The 22,620-nt window shown below is 44.4% G+C and overlaps 1 protein-coding gene across 1 annotated transcript in view; it reads left to right on the top strand.

The window, feature by feature from the left end:
- RAB3B (RAB3B, member RAS oncogene family) overlaps positions 1-22,620 on the top strand; it is a 60,214-nt gene that overhangs the window by 6,272 nt on the left and 31,322 nt on the right. The window contains exon 2 of the mRNA XM_020987758.2: positions 4,557-4,787. Coding sequence (XP_020843417.1) covers positions 4,557-4,787 — 231 coding nt within the window. The remainder of the gene's footprint in view (positions 1-4,556; positions 4,788-22,620) is intronic.

Below are 22,620 nucleotides of genomic sequence, written 5' to 3'. Positions count from 1 at the left end.
ATCCCTTCTACTGCTGAAATTTGATGACTTTGCTTAAGCAGAATTGATGAGAATGCTGGTCAGCGAGTTACAAATTTATTAAGCCCCCACTATGTGCCAGGCACTGGGGGGAACCCTGTGAATCACTGAATATGTTGGTAGAGTAAGGGAATTCTTAGAGAGAAGTTACCACTCTGCCTTAGAACAGGTGATAGATGGCTCCTGGGGTCTTTTTCAGCAGAGATTCTTGGGTTATTAACATGTTAACTTTTTTTTTTTTGTGAGGCAATCGGGGGTTAAGTGACTTGCCCAGGGTCACACAGCTAGAATATGTCAGCTCTTCAAAGATAGCATTCAGAGCCCTGGGGCCATCCATTTAGGATGTCAAGTTCCCCTCTCCCAGGGTTTCATTTGCATTAATGCCAAGCAATAGTAACTACCAGTCTCCTTATTTATGGAGCCAGCAAGAGCAAGTGACATTTATCTTAGCACATGGGCTTCCAGATTCACAGCTGGACAGTGCCCTGGCTGTCCTAATGTTTCTCAGCCTGCTGCCTGACAGCCTGGGCAGCCCCAGGGATGTTTGCTTTCTCAGCTGTCTCTGAATGCCTCAGTAACTCCTACTAAATTGTCCCCTTGCAATGGAGAAGAACCCCTGAGGGACCTGTCCAAATGTGCTCCCCTGGTCTCCTGGCTTTCTTCCTTCACCTCTATCAGTTCTCATTATGATGACTGTGAAAGGACTGATGTTTGATTCTTTCTCACTTGTCTTCAGGCTTTTTTTTTTTTCAAGCCTAGCCCACAGAGCTAGAAGGAGGGGATGGGGGTGGGGAGTGGGCTCTGATCTAACTCACACCTGAACAGCCTCACCCTACTCTCTCTATAGCAACCATTTCCTTGCCCCAGTATAGTCATCCAGTTTCCACTGGTTCCTCATTCCTACTTTTTTTCATTATGTCCCTTGAACATCTTAGACCTTTTGTTCTTCTAAATGAATTTTGTTATTTGGTCTAGTTCCATAATTGATATGGGACTGAATCTGTGCATTCAATTTAGGCAGTATCATCATTTGTATTCTATTGGCAAGGTCCAGTCACAAGCACTGACTACTCCACAAGTTATTTAAAATTTTCTTCATTTAAAAAAAATTAAATTGATTTTATTAATTTTTTTGTTTTCGCATAGCTTATATTTCACACTTTATCCCTTTCTCAGTGCCATTTCATATTAAAAAAAAAACAATTTGAAAAGCCAGATGTTATATGGAGTATCCCACATCTGTAGACCCCAATTTCTGCAAAGGAGTCTGGGGGATGATGTCTTCTTATATCTCTGGAGCCAAACTTGGCCTTTATAATTTTGCAACATGTAGTTTCGGTTGTTTTGTTGTGGTTGTTCTTTCCATTTGCAGAGGCTTCTGGCTTTCCTCGGAGACTAACTCCAATTTATTGTGTGTGTATGAGTATGCTGTTGTATCTAGAAATATTTATACTTATGATAGGTATATGTATGTCTGTATGTACATAGTTATTTGTACACTAGCGATGTTGTTTTTCCCATTAGAATGTGAGCAAAGGTTTTTGCCTTTTCTTGTGTCCTCAGCACTATAGCACAATGCTTAGCACATAGTCAGCACTTAATAAATGCTTGTTGACTTGATTCTGTTTACCTCTAAATTTCTTTTAAGAATTTTTTTGTAGCTGTATACAGGCCTCCATTATATGTTGGTAACTGATTTCTAGATATGCATTTTGTAGTTATTTTGAATGAAATTTCTATTATTTTCTCCTGGGTTTTGTTATTGCTATGTAGAAATGCTATTTGTTTTTGCTTGTGTTTATTTTATAAACTACGGCTTTGCTAAATCACTGCTAAATTGCTTTACTAAGTTAATAACTGCTTTGCTAAATATTTTGTCTTTCTTAGTTTATTTGCTAATTTTCTATTAATTAATCAAGCCGTCATGTCAGCAGCCAATAAAGATTGTTTTATCTCCTCTTTGCTTATATTTATGCCTTTAATTTCTTGTCTTCTTATAACTAACATTTCTAAAACTACATCCAATAATAACAGGAAGTGGAGTCATCCTTGTTTTATTCCTGTATTTACTGGGAAAGCTTCTAGTGTTTCCCCATTATGTATAATAGTATGTTTTGGTTTTTGCCATGTTCAAAAAAGGTTCTTTTCATGCCTATTCTCTTTTAGGTATTTAGCATGTGTAGGTCTTGTACTTTGTCAAGAGAGGTTTTCTTTGTCCCTTGATATAATCATGTGGTTTTGGATGGTTTTATTTGTGATAGGAATAATTATATTGTTTTCCTAATGTTGAAACTATCTTTGCATCTCCAACTTGATTTTGCTGAATCATTTTTTGGCTATATTGTGCAAATTTGTTGCCAGTAATTTATTTAAAGTTTTTGAATCCATATTCCTTAATTATATTTATTGGACTATGGTACTCTTTCTTTGCTTTGCCCTTCCCTAATTTATAAAGTAGGACTATATTTAATTTAATTTTATTTTATTTTTTGGCTAGGCAATGGGGTTAAGTGACTTGCCTAAGATGACACAGCTGGTGAGTGTCAAGTATCTGAGACCAGATTTGAACTCAGGTCCTCCTGACTCCAGGGCTGGTGTTCTATCCACTGTGGCTCCTAGCTGCCCCCAGGACTATATCTTATAAGAAGAATTTGATAGGGTGTTTTCTTTCTAAAGATTTGAAAATAATTTGTACAGTGTAGATATTAGTCTTTAAAAGTTTGATGGAATTCACCTAGAAATCATCTGGACCAGGGGTTATATGTTAGTTTCTTTACAGTTAGTCCAGTTTCTTAATCTGCAATTTGTATATGATCTCTATTTCATGTTGTATTAATGCAGATATTTTGCCCTGTATGCTCTATTTCCTTTAAGTTTGTTTTCTGCTATATATTTGTGAGTAGTAGGCTCCACCATTTCTCATTTCTTACCTTCTGTGATTTTACCTTATCTGTTTTCTAGTTCGGTGATTTGATTTTTTTATCCTCTTTTTATTTTATTTTACTTTTTGCTAGGCTATTGGTAAAGTGACTTGCCCAGGGTCACACAGAATCTTCTTTTTAAATTAAGTAAGTGTTATTAAATCTTTTTCAACTTTTCCAAGGAGCTTCTAGGTTTGCTGTTCAGGTTTCCAATGGTTTGTGTTTCTATCTTCACAAATTCCTTTTTAAGAATAAATGAATGAAAAAGTGTCTCTGAAGTCCCTACCTTCCAGAAGCTTATATTCTAAAGAGGGGGAGACAAGCCACAAAGGGGAGTAGTGACCAAGGAGGGGCACTTTGGTCCAGAAATTTACCAGGATGGCGAGTGGGGTCATGGAGGAAGACATTAATACAGAGTTGATTTGTTCATGGTTCGAGTTTCCAGAATGGAAGGTAGAGTGGGGAGTAAAGAGCATCTTCATGGGGACAGAGTGGCTGCCAAGGCTATGGAGGAGCTGTCTGAGAGTTGGGGGTGAAGAACTTCCCAACCTTTCTTGGCTAGCTTTCCCCCTGGAGAGTGTTAATCCTTTGGATCATAACTATACTTTCTGTGAATTTTTTGAAATCTCTGTTCTCCGAATTTAGGCTGCATGCTAGACAATGCCTGGCTTTCCTTTCCTTCTCTATCACAAATTCCAATATGGATTAGTCGCTTCTTAAGGTTTTTATCACTTAACCACTCTCTGCCTCAGTTTCCTCAACTGTAAAATGAGGATAATAACAGCACCCAAGTCACAAGGTTATCATGAAGATCCAATGAAATAAAATTTGTAAAGCGCTTAGCACAGTGCCTGGCACATAGCAGGTGCTTAATAAATATTTGTTCCTTTCCTTTAAAAGAAGGATTAGAATTTAAGATTATCTGGAAGAACAGAACAAGAAAAGAACTCAGTACATTTGCACATACTAGAAATAGTAGGATGAAAATTTTTATTTCAAAGTAAAATTACAATATTTGCCTATAATTATTTGCATTTAAAGTTCACACATAGGAAAAGAGAGTAAATTATAAACAAATTTAAAAATTCTTGTGTTAATTGACATCCTTCCAATAGTTTAAGCAATCAGTTACAGACTCGGAGAATCTTAGAGGTAGGAGGTACCTCAGGGGCCGAGGCCAACCTGTACCTGACCAAAAATTCCCTCTACAACATACCCCCAAATTAGTCATTTAGCCTCTGCTGAAAGACTTCCTATGAGGGAGAAGCCTGTGCCATCTGTTTTTTTTAATCACTTTTTTCAAACAAACGAAAATTGATTATCTTCTTCCTCCTACTTCTGCCCTAGAGGAGGAATCACAGATTCAGAGTGTAAGGGACCTCAGAGGTCATCGGGACCCTTCTACAGAGGAGGTACGCGAGGCTTAGGAGATAAAGTGATTCACTGAAAGTCACCCATGTTTAAGAGTCAGAGGTGGTGTTTGAACCTATCTCCTCTGACTCCACGGCCAGGGGTCTTTCCACTGTATGACAAAAGGATGTTTCTCTGGATGGTATCAGAAGAGGCTGTATGCATTTCTGGGTAACTGAGGTGGTTGTGTGTGTGTGTCTCTTACAGATGGCTTCAGTGACAGAAGGAGGCAAAGCTGGGGGCAAAGATGCTTCGGACCAAAACTTTGACTACATGTTCAAACTGCTCATCATTGGCAATAGTAGCGTCGGGAAGACTTCTTTCCTCTTCCGATACGCCGATGACACGTTCACCCCGGCTTTTGTCAGCACAGTGGGCATTGACTTCAAGGTGAAGACTGTTTACCGCAATGAGAAGAGAGTGAAACTACAGATCTGGGTGAGTTTTGAATGGCTGGGATTGGAACTGGAATGCTCCCCAAGGGCAGGTTGGTCTCTTGGGTCTGGGCAAGAGCATGAGAACAGATTATTGGGATGTCAACCATGAGGGAATGTGTAGGGCTGGATCTAGCCTTTGGGGTCTTTATGTCAAAGCTGTGATGATCTCTCCACAGCACCTGAGGTACTCCCTTCACATATGCAGCCCCAGGAAAGCAATTCTGGATTTGAAACACTCTGTGGATCAATGCTCACTCCAAATCATAGCTCATGAGCCCCTACTGATATTCTTACTTTATTATTATTAATTATTAGTCATCCAGAAGATAAATTAGTTCAGAACAAAAGACATTTAATCCAAGAGCATAACAAAATAAAATGAAAAAAAAAAGATTTCCCCATTATGTGGATACGGGGTACACTTTCTCCACTGGTAACATATTAATAGTAGGGAATGGAACACATGTAGAGAACATAAATGACCAGGGAATATGCATAGAGACCGTATATGTAAGGAACACATGCCTAAGGAATAAATATATGAAGGAGTACATGCATGGAGGATGTATCCAGAAATCAAGTGGCCAGGACACACGTATAGAGGACACATATGTTGGGACGTATGGTGAGGATGAACATGTGGTTCAGGTTATTTATCCCTCTAATATTGCTCTAACCTTCTCTGGCAGTGTTATTGCTCTGTTCTATTCTGGGTATCGTGTCTCTACCATATTGTCTGCTCCTTTACTTACCCTCAAGGTCTGTCAAGCTGTTCTGATACTATATGCTGCTCTTTGTTCCTGAAGTACAGTAGCTAGAAAGACCTTCCCTGACACTTTGTGCCCTTTTATTGCATAGCCAAGGTTGTGACTTATTATACCCAGTTAAGCAACAGCCAGCAAGTGAATAGAATGTCTCAGTCTACGATTAAGTCTATTCTTTTGACTATGCTTGTCTGATGCCAATTTCAGGTTCAGAGTCCTGACAATTATCTGACTTAAGGTTAGAGAATTCCCTATAATTTTCATTAAATTACTGCCTATGAGCCTCTGTCCCCAAAACTCATTTCAGGAACTCTGACTTCCTAGAACATGTAGGACCTATGTACATGCTAGGCTGCCAAGGTGAACCTCATTCTCCAAGTCCTCTTTGAATGGCATGTGGATGAAACTAGGGGCCAGAGCAAATGAAACTAATCTTAGAAATTAGAACAGCAGTAGCAAGGCCATCATCATCCACCCCTCCAGAGTGCCTTTATTATACCTTTCTTCTGGCAAGAAAGCCTTACTGGTCTTTCTATATTTGTATCCCCAGCGCCCAACACAGTGCCCTACACATAGTAGGCACTTAATGTTAATTAGGTTGCTTTTTTTGGGTCCCTTTCCCTTACGCACACCACCAACTGCTAATGTCTTCCCTCTGAGATGACCTTCCATATACATTGTCTATATCTTGTATGTACCCAGTTATATATATGTTGTCTTGCCCATTAGAATGTGAGTTCCTTCAGGGCAGGGACTGTTTTGACATATCTTTGTATCTCAAGCATTTACTCCAGTGCCTAGCACACAGCAGGTGCTTAATAAATGCATTTCAACTGATCAAATTGAGAAGACTTTAGGAAGATGTGATGACTGTCTTCAAGTATCAGGAAGGTTGTCATGGAAGAATCATTGGACTTGACAGACCTTGAGGGTAGAATAAGGAGGAGTGGATGGAAGATTTGATGTAAGTTACAACTTGCTAACTGTGGGAGCTGTCCCCAAGGTACTGCCTTCAGAGACTGCTTTCAGAGGCCATGAGCTCCCCCTCCTTGGAGGTCTTCAAGCAAAGGTTGGGGAGGTTGTAAACACAATGATTCCTTGGATACCAATTAGACTAGATGGGGTGTAAGGTCTCTATTAATGCTGAGATTCTATGTGTCCGTGATTGTGTGACTCAGCTCTTGAGGACCAAAGCTGTGTCTTCCCCTGCTTCTCCTCTCCTCCAACATCTGCCCAAGACCATAGCAGGTACCCAACGAGGACCTATTACTTCATGTCTATTGATCAGAAAGGGCTTTATTAATCCCAGATAGGCTGGTGATCACAGCCACCTGGGAGGTGACAGTCTCAGACCCAGTCTCCGCTGTTTCCTTCTCTTTCCCAGTTGTCAACCTTATTAAGCTGCTGCAGTGCCTAAGGCCCTATGTGAATAAGATATGTCCCTGTCCTCAAGGAACTCACAGTCCTAATAGGAGGAAGAGGAGGTAGTGTAGCACACTAGACAGAGCCCTAGATTTGGAGTCAGAAGACTTGGATTAAAATCTTTCACTTAACTGCCTATATGACCTTAGGCAAATCACAGTCTCTTTGAGTGGGTCTCATTTTCCTCATCTGTAAGGAGGTTAGACTAGATTCCTTCTAAGGTTCCTTATAATTCTAAATCGGTGGTCCTGTGATAAGTCAGTGCACTCTACTCTTCCTCAGTTTCTTCATCTATAAAATGAGGGCTAGATGAAAGTCCCTTCCAACTTTGGATCTTGTAATCATAAAACAGACATGACAAGTTCCAGACAAAGTGCTCAGAATATTCATATTAACCCAGAAACCATGTCAGCCCCTTGGTAGCTTAGCAAGTCAGGAAGACCTCAGTCCCAGTCCCGTGTCAGACACTTACTAGTTGTGTGATCCTGGGAAAGTGACTTAAGCTTTCTGGTCCTCAGTTTCCTCATTTCTAAAATTAAAGAGGTTGGGCTCTATGACCTCTGAGGTCCCTTCGGGCTCTAAATCTAGGCTCTATACTGAGTCTGAAGATAGAATGTAAAGTTCTTGAGGCCAGGGGACCATCTTACTTTTGTCTTTGTATTCACAGTATCTAGTACCTAGTAGGAGATTAATAAATGCACGATGATGATGATGGATATGAATATGATGAGGAGGAGGAGGAGGAGGCAGAGGGGGGAAGATCAGGAAGCCTTCCTGGAGCCTTTGAGCCCCCATATCCCTGCTACTTGATGATTTATAAAGAGTCCCTACACCCCCAACCACCCTGTGAGGGAAGAAGTGTGTTGTTGACTGTGTTTGACAGTAGAGGAAAGGGACTCTCTCAGTAGACAGAGAGGTTAAGTAACTTGCCCAAGGTCATACAACTAGTAAAGGTTAGGGCTGGCTGGGTTTCAACAGGTTAGACTGGGTGTGTATGGGGGGGATTAGGAGGATGGCTCTGGCTTTGCATGATTCCAAGACTTTTCACTTGTTGTTTCATGGGATGCTAGATTTGGAGTAGGGAATGACCTTAGAGGCTATCAAATCCATCCTCCTAATTATACAGAGGAAGAAACTGAGGCACAGAGAGTCTAGGTGACTTGCCCCAATTCATATAAGTAATAAGTGGCAAAGCTGGTACTTGAACCCAGGCAGGTTGCCTGTGCTTTCAACTGTACCCCCCCCCCACACACTCTATGTGTGTTTGCAGCTATCCAGCATCTCCCTCCATACCAAGCTTCCTGCTCACGCACAGCTAGATAGGGCCTTTTAAGAGCGCCAATTCTGCCCTCACCTCTTGATTTCCCTAGAGCTGGGTCAGTACTTGTCAATCCTGTTCTCACTTCTCAAGAACAGGAGAGTGACCCCCAGGGAGTGCCAGGAGCCTTCTCCCACTAGCCCTTACACAGATCTCAGAGTAGGATGCAAACAAATATGGCTTGGCTCCCCCAGGAAGCATCACAGCTGCTCCCCACACATGCAACCTACAGGCCCCCTGCAGGCTTGTACCACCCCCCTGCCTGCTCCAGCGGGGCTTGGCTGCCACTTCCAGTGAATTGTTCAATTATCACTCAGCCAGATGGCTTCATGTGTCTCCACCTAAAGGGTGAAGTTTCTGGAAGACAAAAGGAAAAGGAGAAAAAGGACTTAGTGATATATAGTGGGAAGAACCTGGGATCTGGAGTTGCACCACCTACATTCAAATTCTCAGATTCTGGCTAAGTTACTTCTTAGATCTGGAACTCTGAAAAAAGTCAGTTCTCCTCCGTTTTGTCATCTGTCAAATGGGAGGGAAAATATATAATGTAGTTCGCAGTATTGTCATGAGGCTCGAATGAGGTCATGACTGTGAACTGCTCTGTAAATTATAAGATGTCATAAATGGCGGCTTTGGCTATTTCTATCTGTCTGTCTATCCTCCTCTGTTTGGGGCAAGACCTGGGCTTTCATTCCTTTGAGGAATTTCAGGAATGGAAACTCCCTCCACCAAGGCAGATTGTCAATTTTTTTCTGTAACTTGTCATCTTCATACCTGAGGCCCAGAAAAAAATGAGGGACCCAGAGTGACACTGCCAGTGTGTATAGGAGATAGGACCAGAGCCCAGGTCTTCCCTGAGTCCCTGGCTGGCTCTCTAACCATTCTACCACATTGCCATTCATTATCATTGCCATCATCATTAATCCATCCATCAGTCAGCAACAGCTGCCATTATGAGTGAGGCTTACCTAGGGAAACTTCAAATAGAAGTTCTCATCCATGGTTGAAGGATGTGACCATTGAAAGAAGTTGCCCAGATGGAGGTCTCCCATCCAGAGTGAGAGGTCTGATCATCCCCAGTGGCCTCTGCTTCCCAATCACATTTAGAATACAGAGTTCTGTTGTGGCTGTAGGGAAGCCATTGTTAAGCTGGACAGCGCCTAGAAGTTGGCAGCCCTTAAGGAGAGGGAACTAGAGGTTGGACCTTGAGAGAAGACTCTGGGAAAGGGAGAAGGGGAACAGGGAGCATGAGATCTGTCTTTAAGTACCAGAAGGGCTGTCTTTTGGAAGAGTGTTAGATTTCTTCTGCTTGGCTGTAGAGGACAGAATGAATAGTGAGGGGCTGGGGAGGGAATTTGTGGAGAGGTTGATTTTGGCTTAATGTTGGGAAAACAATGAGATGAATCTGAAGTAGAGTAGGCTCCCTTGGAGAGAATGGGTTTTCCACCATCAAAGATCTTTAAGCAATGGGCAGGTGAGCCTCCCTTAGTTATCATTGGGAAATTCCTGCTCAGGTATGAATTGGACTAGACCTTGGGTAAGTGACTTTCCTCTCTAGGCCTCAGAGGTTAGACTAAGGACCCTTTTAGCTTTGTACCTGTGATCCTATGATGCCGTCACTTACTTTACTTCCTTGGCCTCAGTTTCCTTACTTGTAAAATGAGGGGGGAAGGGGTAGGGTTAAGGTGGTCTCTGAGGTCCCTTCTAGAACTCAGATCCTATGAGATTCTCTCTTAAAGTCCCAATGCCCTTCCACCTCTGACACTGTAGGACTCTTTCTCTAACCCCCTTTATCTCTGATGTTTTCTTCTCCCATGAGGAGCTGTTCTCTCTCCACCTTCTCCCCACCTCTGTCCTCTCAGCTGCCTCCGTTCCTGGGGAAGTTAATTACATATCAGAGAAGAGAACATCCTCACCCTTGGGGCAGAGGGGAGGCCTCATTACCTGGGAGAGAGCCAGTGATTGGGAGAGAGCCAGGGAGCACACACAAGGATGGAGAGAGGCTTGGCAGCCCCTGAGACATCAGCCTCAGCTCAGGTCTGTGTACTGGCTGCTTAGCAACAGAACAGATTCCCACTGGGAGGGGAAAGAGGAGGGGGAAGGAAGGAGAAGGGAGAAGAGGGGAAAAGGGAAGGGGGAAGTGGAGGAAGAGAGTGAGGGTGAGGAGGGGAAGGAAGGGAAGAAGGGAAGAGGAGGGAGGAGAGAGATGAAGGGAGAGGAGGAGGGGAAGGGAGGAGAGGGGAAAGAGAAAGGGGAGGAGGAGAGTAAAGGAGAAGAGGGGAAGGAAGGGAAGGAGAGGAAGGGAGAGGAAGAGAAAGGGAAGAGGAGGAGTGGGGAAGGGAGGAGAGAGGAAAGAAAAAGTGGAGGAAGGGGAGGAGGAGAGTGAGAGTGAGGAAGAAAGGGAAGGGAAGGAGGGGAAGAGACAGGAAGAGAAAGGGAGAGGGAAGGAGAGGAAGGGAAGGAGAGGAGGAGAAGAGGAAAGTGGAGGAGGGGAGGAGGAGAAGAAGGGAGAGGAGGGGAGGGAGAGAAGGAGGGGGAGGAAAGGGAAGAGAAAGGGAGGAGGGAGATGAAGGGGGAGGAGAAGGAAGGGAGAGGGTGGAGATGGAGAGGAAGGGAGAAGAGTGGAGGGGGAGGGGAGGGCTGCAGGTCCCACAGCACAGCAGCTTCTGTTTAGTGCTTGAGTTGGCTACAACTGGAGAGAAGGTGGCCCTGGGAACAGGCTTTTGCAGAATTCAATTCCAATTACAATTTAACAAACGTGGATTAAGTACTGATTATGTGCGAAGCTCTGGAGACTAAGACAGAGCTGTATAACATGCTTGGTGTTCCATCTCCCATCGCCACACTTCTGCGTGGGCTGCTCCCCATGCCTGGAATGCCCTCCCTCCTCACCTCTGCCTCTCCGATTCCCTAGCTTCATCCAAAGCTCAGCTTAAGAGTCAATCAGTCAGTCAACGGGCATTTATCAAACCCGTACTAGATGCCAGGCACTGACTGAACTAAGGGCTGGGGATACAGAGAAAGACAAAGCTAGTCCCTGCTCCCAAGAAGCTCACTGTCTAATGGGGGAGGGGGACAAGGTGCAAACACTGGTGGACAAACAACATCTAGGCAGGATAAAGTTAGGGTAGTCTTAGAGGGAAGCTATTAGGATCAAGGATGGAGAGAGGCTTCTTGCAGAGAGTGGGAGATGTTAGCTGAGAACTGAAGTTATAGGAGACCTTTCCTGATGCCCTCAGTCACTCACACCCTCTTCCCCAAAATGACTTTGAATTGATTTTGTATGAATGTAATTTGTTATCTGAGTACATATTTGTTTCCCTACCAAAAGAATGTGAGCGCCTCGAGGTCAGGGACTGATCCACTTTCTTCTTTGTATTTCTAGAGCCTAGCACATAGTGGGCACTTAAAATGATTGTTAATTGATTAATTAGAGGGTAGGAAATGAATGATGTTGGACTAGATGGTCTTTGAGTTGCCTTCAGGCTCTAAAGCCTATGATGCTATGGGAAGTAAAGTTAGCCCTTAAAGTTGGAAGTTTAGGCAACATTTATTAAGCTCCTACTGTACTAGATGCCAGACACTGTACTAGATGCCAGGGGAAGGCTAATACATGGTCCCTTGCTATCAAGGAGTTTTGCTCTAGGGGAAAGGTAACATGCAAACAACACAGCAGCTAGGTATTGTAGGAGATAGAGTGATAGACCTGGAGTCAGGAAGTCAGGAAGACTTGAATTCAAATCTAGCCTCAAGTGCTGACTAGCTCTGCAACCCTAGTCAAATCACTTAGGTTCTGTCTGCCTCAGTTTCTTATTTGTAAAATAGCACCCACCTCTCAGGAGTGTTGTGAAGTTCAAATGAGAAAATATTTGTAAAGTGCTTTATAAATCTTTATGTAAATGTTATCTATTATTAGCTATGACTACAGAAGAATATACACAGTGTAAATGTGAAGTAATCTCAGAGAGAAGGCACCAGCTTTAAGGGGGATTGGGAAAGGCATCTTGCAGAAGGTGGGACTTTAGCTTCCTCCACAGCCACCTTGTCCCTGCCCAGAAAGGATAGATGTGGCTAATTAAGATGAAGGAGCTGTTATGTTAGCAGGTGTGGAGACAGGACACTGAGAATCTTGTCACTTCTCTTCCATGGCTGGAGTTTCCTGCAAGGAGGGATAGACTTAATTGGGATTCTGAAGGTAGCGTTAATAACAGAAATGATCCCAATTAGCTAGATATCTCCTTCTTCCATCTCAGTCAGTCCCTAGCATGGAGGGCTGGAGTCCTCAACTAATAGTTCATTTTCTCCTCCCTTCAGGAAGTCAGCAAGCATTTATTAAGTTCTTACTATATGCTAAACATTGAGTATACAAAGAAAGGTAATCCTCACCCCCAGCTGTCTGTGGCCTCAAGGAGCTCATATTCTAAGGGGGGGGGGAGGTGTAAAGGGTGGAATAACCTCCTAGTAAGTAACTAGGATGAGAGCCAATCTCAAAGGAGAAGGCCCTGTAAGTGAGGGAGACTGGGAAAGACCTCCTGTGGAAAGTGGGGCTTTGGCTGGGGTTTGAAGGAAGCCAGGGATGACAGAAGGTAGAGATGAGGAAGGAGATATTTCCAGGCATAGGAGACAGCCAGAGAAAATGCCTGGAGTCAGGACGTGGAGTGTCCTGTGCTAGGAAGACAAGAAGGCCAGTGTCACTGGCTGGTGGAGTTCATGAAAGTGGAGGAAACATTCCATACCTAGTGCCCCCCTGTCTTTCCATTTCCCTTCACACACACTACCTTGGACAGTTCTCTGCCTGCCGAATGTTTCATGTGCTCTCCTACCTCCACATCTTTGCTTCCTATGTTCCCTATGGCCACAGTCTTCCTCTCTTCCCCATCTCTTAAACTCTTCCCCATCCTTTAAAGCCCATATTAAATGTTACTTCCTGGAGGAAGTTGGGCTTTTTAAAAAATCTCTTCTAAGTAATGATTGCCTCAAATGCACTTATCACATCATGTCATACGTTACAGTTGCGTTGGCTTCTGTCTTGTCTTTCTACTAGACTCTCAGCTCCCCAAAGTCAGGCACTGGGCCTTACTTAGACTTTCTGTCTCCCCCCAGTGCTGAATAGCACTGTTTCATTTTTTCTGTAATTTTTTCATTTATTTTCTATATTTTCAGGCATTTGATAAGTATTTGTTGATTGACTGGGCCTCAGTTTCTATATCTGTCAAAAGGATATAAAAATCTCCCACCCAGAACTGTTGTGAGGATCAGTTGGTCAGTCAACAAGTATCTATTAAATGCTTAGCATGTACAAGGCACTGTGCTGATTATTGGCAATACACATGTAAGCAAAAAGGCAGACAGTCTCCTGCCTTCAAGGAGCTTATGTTCTAACAAGGAAGACAATATATAAAAGGGAAAATAAATTGATTAGAATTAATTAGAAAAGTATATAAAAAAGGGAGCTGAAAAGTTGTGGGAGGCAGGGGAGAGAAGGTACCTGGCTTGGGGTATAATGGAAAAATCCAGAGAAGTACCACCTGGTGGGAAATGAACAGATTACTGGCCCGGGTGTTCTAAAATAAGATCAGTTGGGAGAACAGATGGGGAAGTCCATTGTTAACAGAAAAGCACTTTACAAACTATAAAGGATTGTAGAAAGTGAGATATTGTTGTTAGTTTTCCTTTTCAAAATGTTTATTGATCTCTTTTGTTTTTATATCACTTTCTTTTTTCATATTCCTTTCCCTTCCCCTATCCAGAGAACCAAAAGAAAGATGGGGCAAGCAAAACTAACCCAAACATCTGCCAAGAGGCAGATGTCTTCACATAGCTCTTCTTCAGGGCCAAGCTTTGATGTTATAAATAAATTATTTATTTGTATTAATTCCAAACAGTCCAATCCATCAAACAGCTACTATGGACCAGGCACTGTGCCAGATGCTGGGAGTGCAAAGACAAAATGAGAAACAGTTGCTGCCCTCAGAGAACTTACATTCTGCTGAAGGGATACAGCATCTCGACAGATAAGCATATATCCAATTATTTGAGGAGAGGGGAGCAAGCGCTAAACTGCTACAGAGATCAGAAAAAGGAAGAGCTTCCCAAAGGAGGGTGATACTTTGAAGCAAGCCATGGATACTTAAAGGCAGAGGGAGGGAAAGGGAGCGCTTAGCAGGGATATAGTCCATACAGATGGAATTCCAAGTCTGGGGATTGGCAAGTGAGCTACAACATTGAGCATATGAAGGAGAGTAATATATAATAAGCCTGGGAAGGTCAGTTGGAGCCAGATGGTGAAGGGCTTTGAATGCCAAGCTGAAGCGTTGGGTCATGTTGTCCTTGAGTCAACAGAGAGACATGAAGCTTTTTGAGATGGAGAGTAATTTGGTCAGACTTGTGCTTTTGGAAGATTATTCTGACAGATGTTTAGAGAATGGACTGGGGAGTTTTAGAATTGAAAGTTGAGAGTCCAGTTAGAAGGCTATTCCAATATACCAGCCAAGATGAGACCGTGAACTGGAGGGAGTGGGGTGTTAGTGGACAGAAGAGATGTCATAGACTTAGAAAGGACAGGACTTGGCAAATTTACTGGATATGGGGAATGAGGGAGAGGGAAAAGCCCAGGATGACTCTGAGTCACTGGAATGGTGGTACCCTCAACACAAATAAGGAAGTTTGGAATCAAACGTTACATTTATCACTGTTAACATTTATTCCATTTTATTAGCTCTGGTCTTTTTCTTTCTCACCTGTCAGAATCTCCTTTGGGTCTAATGCATTAACTCTTCTTCCTGTCTTCATGTTATCTGCAGATTTGAAAACTGTATTATCGGTAAAACAGTGGTCATTCTCTTACCTACAGTACCTCCCCGTACTATAGGAATAAGTTTCTTGGAGTGGGGCTTGTTTCAGTCAGTCGGTGAACATTTATTAAGTGCCTACTGTGTGCCAGATATCGTGCTAAGAGCTAGGGATACAAAGAGAGGCAAGAGATGGTCCCTGCTATCAAGGAACTCAAAGTCTCAGTCATTGTATCTGTATCTCTAAGTGCCTGGGACATAGTAGGTACTTAATAAATATTTGTCGAAGCCCTTTGCAATTCACAAAGTGCCTTGTAAATAGGAACTATTATTGTTCTCTATTACTTAATCTAAGTTGTTACTTAAAAATGTTCAACAGTGGAGTTCAACTCCACATTAATATGGAAGCATAGATGACAGTTCTCAGTCTGGCCATTTTACCAATTCTCGATGCCCTTAAGTACACCCCATCATTCAGCCCACATCTTTTCATCTTTTCCACAATAGTAAATGGACAAAGGGGTACAAAATACTCCAGGAGGTGGCATAGGTTTGGGGAGGGGAGCCAGCCTCCAGTCTGGTTTTAATGTGGGAATCACTGAGCCCATCAGATGTTTCCGGGTATCCTACTTGTCTGTGTGCCTTGGGTGGTTCTCAGCTCCTACCTTCCTAGGTCTGCTTGCACATGACTCTCCCTTTCCCCTTTTGTTTGTGTTCTCAGCATAACTGCATCTATTTTGGGCTGTCAGGTGGCCACGTATGACCTGAAGCTGGGAAGGATTTTTCCCCCTTTTCTTTTGATTCGTGTGTGTGTGTGTGTGTGTGTGTGTGTGTGTTCTCTCTTAGGTGGGTGATGTCACTTTTCCTACACAAGGTAGGGCTCTGTTTGGGAGTTCTTTAGAGAATTTCAGCTGTTCTTCTGCTGTCCTGCAGCAACTCCTAAGGCTTTGTTGGTTTTCTATCATGTGCCCAGCCTTGTGCTAGGTACCCCAGGGATAGAAGATAGAGAATTGAAAGGGACATTGGTTATCATTCGTTTTTATAGAGAGGGAGAATGAGGCCCAGAGACAGGAAGAAATTTACCCAAGGTCCCATAGCTAGCAAGTGTCAAAAGTGAGATTGGAACTCAGGTCCTTGAATCAATGAATGAGTGAAAAGTAATTTATTAGGAGCACTGTACCAAGTACTGGCAACACAGATGAGCTTCCATTCTAACAGGAGAGTGCACCCACATAGGGGAGTGAAGGCCAAGGTCTGGGGAATGCCAGGGAAGTTTATTGCCATCCTTTTCCAGGAGTAAGAGCAGCATTGGTTTGATGAAGTTTCTAGAAAGGGATGGGGGACAAGATGCCCATGGTGGGCCTGATCACCAGTGATTCCTGAAGCGCCCCACCCAGGTTCCTATGTACTCAAAGCTTGGGGTGCCTAAGTGTGGAGGCAGGATTTCCTGTGGAACTTGTCACCTGAGTCCAAAGGCAGAGTCACACGGTACTGGAGCTGGCCCCTGTGATGGGTGATGTCTCCCATCAATAAAAACTCAACTCAAATGCCATCTCCTGCAGGAAGACTTCTCTGGCTCTCTCCTCTCCAGCCCCCACTCCATGATATTCCTTCTGGGCTTTCACAGAGCATCCCCCCTCCATCTTTTCAGTATATTCATTAAGCTTCATTTCAAATTGCAGTTATCGGACAGTGCCTTGGGTCCCCTTCCTGGATTGGGAATTCCATGAGGCCAGGGATTAGATCTTGCTTTAAAACTTTACCTCTCCAGGGTGGAATATTGGACTCAATAAACAGCAGGTGCTCAATTAATGATCTTTGGATTGTATTATGTTGTTCCAACTTCATTCAATGAACACTAAGTGCCTACTATGTGCCGGGCACACAGTGAAAGGCAGTGTGGTATAATGGACAGAGAGTTGGCCTTGGAGTCAGGAGGAGGGTCTGGGTTCAGGTTCTGCTGGGGTTTTCAGAAAGCATTTAGCAACTGCTTGTCAAGTGAATGGATTTGCTGAATCCCTCCATTCTCAATGCTTGTTGATTGATACTTCCTGGAGGGGTTAGAGGAGACAAGGGCGGAGCTTGTTCCCAAACCAGAGGTTCTGTGATTCTGTGGCCACATTTAGAGAAGTCTTCTTGACCAGGGAGGCTGGGGAGGAGACTGACTGCAAGCAGAACCTGAGCAGCCTAGTCCTGGAAAAGGCCTTAAATATTATCCAGTCCAATCCATTCCTTTGATGGGTGAAGATGATTTAGCCAGGGAAGTGACTTGCTAAGGTCATGCAGTTCTAAGTGGCAGAGCCAAGGGTCAGAACTGGTCTTCTCATTCCAAGTCTGGTATACTTTCTACTTCATGAAATATCTGGCTGAAACAGCTAGTGCCCACTTCCTCCTTTTATTAGAGAAGTGGGGGCCTATGGGTTTGGAATGCTGCATACATTATCTGATGCCACTGCTTTGTCGGGGTTGGGTTTTGTTGTCTCTTTTTTTTATATTACTTCACTTTTTCTTTGGCACAAGGGAAGGCTCGCTGTGGTAGGGAAAGGCTATGTACAAAACTGACAGTATTTAAAAACAGAAGGCATGAGAAGACCCTTAAGGCTCTCCTCTTTCCCCTTCCAAGTGGAAATCTGGCATCTAGGCCTATTGCTCAATTCTATTGCCCTCTGACCCCTTCTGGATTATCGTGTTCTGTTCTGGGTTTGGGACATGAATAAACTACAGAGTGGCCAGAGGCTGGAAATGAGATGGTGAGGGGAGCCTGGCCCAGTCCACAGGAGAATCAGGAACTGGAGGTGTTTAGTGGGTAGAATACAAGCACCTTGGGGGGGGGGGGGAATCACTTAGTTTTATCTTTAGATCTCTGGGTGCCTAGCACAGTGCCTAGCACTTAGAAGGTGCGGAATAAATTTTGAATTAAATGCATCGGATTAAGAAAAGTATTAGGAGGGATTGGAGGGACCCCCTTCAAGTGTCTGAAAGTATATTGTGGTGAAGAGGGATCTGGCTTGTTCTGCTTCCCTTCAGAACCATGAACGAAGGAGGGAAGTTCCAGGGAGGCACATTTCTGTTGTGTGGTGGGAAACCCTTCCAAGTAGTGAGAGTTACCCCAAAGTGGAAGGGGCTGATCTGGCTTGAGGGGAAGGTAGTGGACGGGCTGCCTCTCACTGGGGCCGCCATGTAGAGGCCAAATGCCCCCTTGCTTGGGATGTTGTGGACGTGGTGGAATCTTGTTGGACCACATGGTCTGGGGTCTGGGGTGCCTGCCGGCCCCAAGACTGATTGAGCTCTGAGGGCCAGGATTATGTCTCCTCTTACCCTGTCTTCCCCATAATACCGAACACAGCAGGTACCGATAAAAGCAGAGTGCTCCACCAAACTGCCTGATAGATTTTCCTAAGATATACATCTGACCCTGCCACCACCTTTACTCAGTAATCTCTAATGACTCACTATTGCCTCCAGGATAAAATAGAAACTCATTTATTTGGCATTCAAACCTCTGAAAATCTGGCCCCAATGTACATTTCCAGTTTAATACCTTCTGTGCATGCTAGGATTCGGCTAAGCCGATCTGCTTCCTGTTCTTCAAATTCAGTACTGCATCTCCGTCCTCCAGCTGCTTCTCATGCCTAGAATGAACCCTCTCCTTGCAGCCAGTCTCCTTGGCTTCCCTCAAGGCTCAGCTCCAGCTGGACTCCCCATCAGCCCTTTCCTGGTCACCCCCTCCCATCCCCTGGTATCTGTACACACACACACACACACACACACACACACACACACACACACACACACACAGTGAGCTCTTGGTAGTTGTCATTATAGCCCTAGCACCTGTCACATAGTAGGTGATTAATAAATGCTTATTGAATTGAACTCGGTGGAGGGCAGCCATGATGAAGAGGTCTCCAATGAGCTGTAGGCTTGAAGGTCCTGGGACTTTCAGGCCAGGGATGAGAATGGAAATGACAGCTCCCCCTTCCAGGGCCCTGGAAGGTTTAGAAAGTACTTTTTTCCATGCCAGCAGCAGAGAGCAGGGAACCACTTCATAAACCACAAAGGGCCACAGTTGGGTGTTGCTAATGAGAGGCAGCCTGGGGAGGGATAGAAACGGGCACTGGGTGTGAATTCTGGGTCTGCCACTTAAAAGTAATGTGACATCAGACAAATCACGTCCCTTTTCTGGTCCTCATCTTCCCCATCTGTAAAATGGATCTTGAGAATCTTTGTATTATCCCACTGCCAGAGTGAGTTGCAAGAAAAATGCCTTGTAAAATTTACAAATATGAATTATTATGATAATTATAGTCCTCACTTCGCAGATGAGAAAATGGATAGATGTAATTAGTATTAAAGGGTTTGTGGGAAGGGCTGACTTTGGGCATAAAGCTAGAGTGGGTTAATCTGAGGAGGCTTTGTAGGGGAATGAATGGATGGATGGATGGATGGATGGATGAACTGAATGAAGGAAGGAATGAAAAAGTATTTCAGCACTTTCTATGTGCCTGGCACTGTGCTAAACTCTCTGGATACAAGTACAAAAGTGAGACAGACAACCTCTGCCCACAAGGAGCTTGTATGCCCACAGGGGAGTGGGGTAGAAATAGCATGTTTAAAGGAGAGGGTCTTGAACTGGAGGGTGATCTTCATTTCATCTGCTGTGTCTGGAAGGGTTCAGAGCCTGATGGAGAGGAGGCTCTGTGTTCTGAGGACTGGAGTCTCGGTGTCATCCCATAGCAGGTGCTTGCCTGAATGTCCAGGCCCAGAGACCCCCTCTCTTCCTCTTCTGGAACCTTGCTCCCTCCCCACCCCCAGTCAGGTTTGAGGGCCTCATATATTAGAGGTACTTAACACTAGTTGTGGAAGTGAATTGTGGCAGCTCCTCTTCTGCCCCACCCTTCCTCTGAAGGTACAGGTGACTTCCCATTGTCTGTCCTGCCCTCCCCTCCCCCCCATCTCCTCTGAGAGCCTGGGGTAGCAGCAGATGGCAGATGGACAAGGTATCCTGATAAGGTCTGGTGAGTGTGTGTGTGTGTGTGTGTGTGTTTGTGAAGGGGGGAAGGGGAAAGGGATCAGGGGGAAAAGTCATCTTCAGTCCAAGAGGCCCCTTTTCGCTACACTAACAGCTGAATCCTGCTCAGAGTTCTCTTTAATTTCTAAAATAATTTATTGACATATTTTGCTTCTATATCATTGGGTGTGTAGCTTCTTCCAGCTAACTTCAGCTGCACATGAGTAGGAGAGGAGATGCAGGTTGGTAGAAACAATCAAAGGTTGGGATCTAATTAGAACAAGGGGGTGAGAGCTTTGAGAGTTGAGGCTGAACTGATTAATTGAAGGGTTAAGACTGAGAAAGGGGGACAGTGAGTTTGACACAAGGGTGATGGCCTGGGAGGGAGATAGTGAGACTACGGTTTGCAGTGAAGATGAAGAAAATATTTAGGAAGAGTGAGGCAGAGAGAGAGATGGAAACTTGGGTGATTATAATCAAAGAAGGGGCTTCTCAGAGTTGTTTGTGTGTTTGTGGTCGATGACAAGGTGAAGGCTGCGAAGGTCCTTGTGTGTGACTGAAGACCAGATGATTGTAGCTTTGGAACCAGAAGGACTACAGAAGCCATAGAGGCCAATTCTCATTTGACAGATGAGGAAACTGAGGCCCTGGGAGGTAAAGTGACTTATTCTATGCCTGTATGACCTTGGACAAGTCAAGTCAAGCATTTGTTAAGCACCTACTGTGTGCTAGGTCCTGTGCTAAGCACTAGGAATACAAAGAAAGGCAAAAAGAAAAATGTTCCCTGCCCTCAAGAAACTTACAGTCTTATGGGAGAGTCAACACGCAAACAACTATGGACAGACAAACTATACACAGACTAAACTGGAAAGAATCTCAGAGGGAAGGCACTAGGTTTATCTTAGCTGAGACCTGAAGGAAGTCAGGAGGCAGAGACAAGAAGGAGAACGTTCCAGATGTCACTTCTGCCCCCGCCCTCTTTGTCCCCAGCGTCCAGGGCTGCTAGGTAAGGGCTGCAGACAGACCTCCAAACTCTACTCATGGGCTTTGTGCCTTTCTCTGTAAAGTCTCTCAACTTGCTGTGAATGACGAGTGTTGTTCTAGGCTGTGTGCTCAGGCCGAGAGGACCCTGAAACGTCAGGAACTGGGGAGCAGAGGAACTGCTCATCGAACATCCGGGACTCAGGAGTCAACCCCCCAGGGCCTGGAGAGCTCCCAGCTTGAGACACAACTTTTAACCAGTGCTTATCAGAGGATCCCAGGCTAGAGAGGGGAGGGCCCTCCAAGGACATCTGGTCCATCCCCCCCCCCTTTTTACAGAGAAGGAGTGCCTGGAGATGGAGTGACTTCCCCAGGGTCACCCAAGTGGTAAATGTCAGAGGAGGTATTTGAACCATGTCCTCTGACCCCAGGGCCCCATTCTTTCTGCAGGACCTCTGTGCCATTCCCTCACCTGAAATGTGGGGCATGGAGATGAGAGGTCAATCAGAAGTTAGGAGGTCAGTTTGACTGGTGGGGGCTGGTATGAAATAAGACAGTCCCCCTCATGGGAGCCAGCCTGCAGACGCCTTTAAATGTCAGCCAGGCTATGAAGAGTTTGTATTTTATCCTTTGCCCTCACACCACAGTGGAGTATCATGTTCAGTTCTGGTTTAAGGTCACTGGCTTAAGGACATTGATAAGCTGGCGAATTTCCAGAGGAGTCACGGCCTTGAGACCATACCATCCGAGGATCAGTCGGGGATGTTTAGCCTACGTAAGAGAAGAAGGGAAGAGCAATTGACTTGTTTTGTGCAAGTGCAGGAAAGGATAAAAGTAGGAGCAGTGAGTGAAAGGAAGAATATAATAATATATAAGATATATATGTGTGTGGTGTGTGTATGTGTGTATGGAATATAAAGAGTATAGGGAAGAATTTTCTGACAATCAACAGCATGGGTGATCTTGAGAGATAGTGAGCTCCTTGTCGTTGGAGGTATGCAAGGAGAGACTGAAGAACCGTTTGGGAGAGAGGCTACAGCGGAGACTGATCTGGCAGGTGCAGATTGGACTGAAGGATCAGTGAGGTCCTTCCAGCCGTGATGCCTCTTTTCCTTCCCAGAGTGCCTAGGGCAGTCATTCCACACCCAGTCTATGCCTGGATGGAGGGAGTTGGGATCCTAAGGGATTTTCGAGGTCATCTAGTTCAACTCCCTCCTTTTTTACCTTTGAGAAGACAAAAGGTTTGGAATTTTTAAGTGGCCAAGATCACACACATAGCAAGTGCCACCTTGGGGATTTTTAATCCAGGACCTCTGACTCTGAATCCTTTCCCCTGTATCAGGCTGTTTTCCAAGCCAGTACTCTTGGTAAAGGTTAAGTGACTTGGAGGAACCACTTAATTCTTTGCCAAGACTGGGAAACTCCAGACCTGGGTTCTAATCCAAGTTCTGGTCCTAAATGACTGTGTTACCTTGGGTGAGTCACAGCGTCTCTGAGACTCAGTTTTAGTTTTGGTTTGGACTTGTGATCTGATTGTGGAGGGAAGT

The sequence above is a fragment of the Phascolarctos cinereus genome, unplaced genomic scaffold (genome assembly GCF_003287225.1).
Source record: "Phascolarctos cinereus isolate Bilbo 61053 unplaced genomic scaffold, phaCin_HiC Scaffold_5;HRSCAF=322, whole genome shotgun sequence".
Taxonomy (NCBI): Eukaryota; Metazoa; Chordata; class Mammalia; order Diprotodontia; family Phascolarctidae; genus Phascolarctos; species Phascolarctos cinereus.
This window is presented reverse-complemented; position numbering and strand designations above follow the sequence as displayed.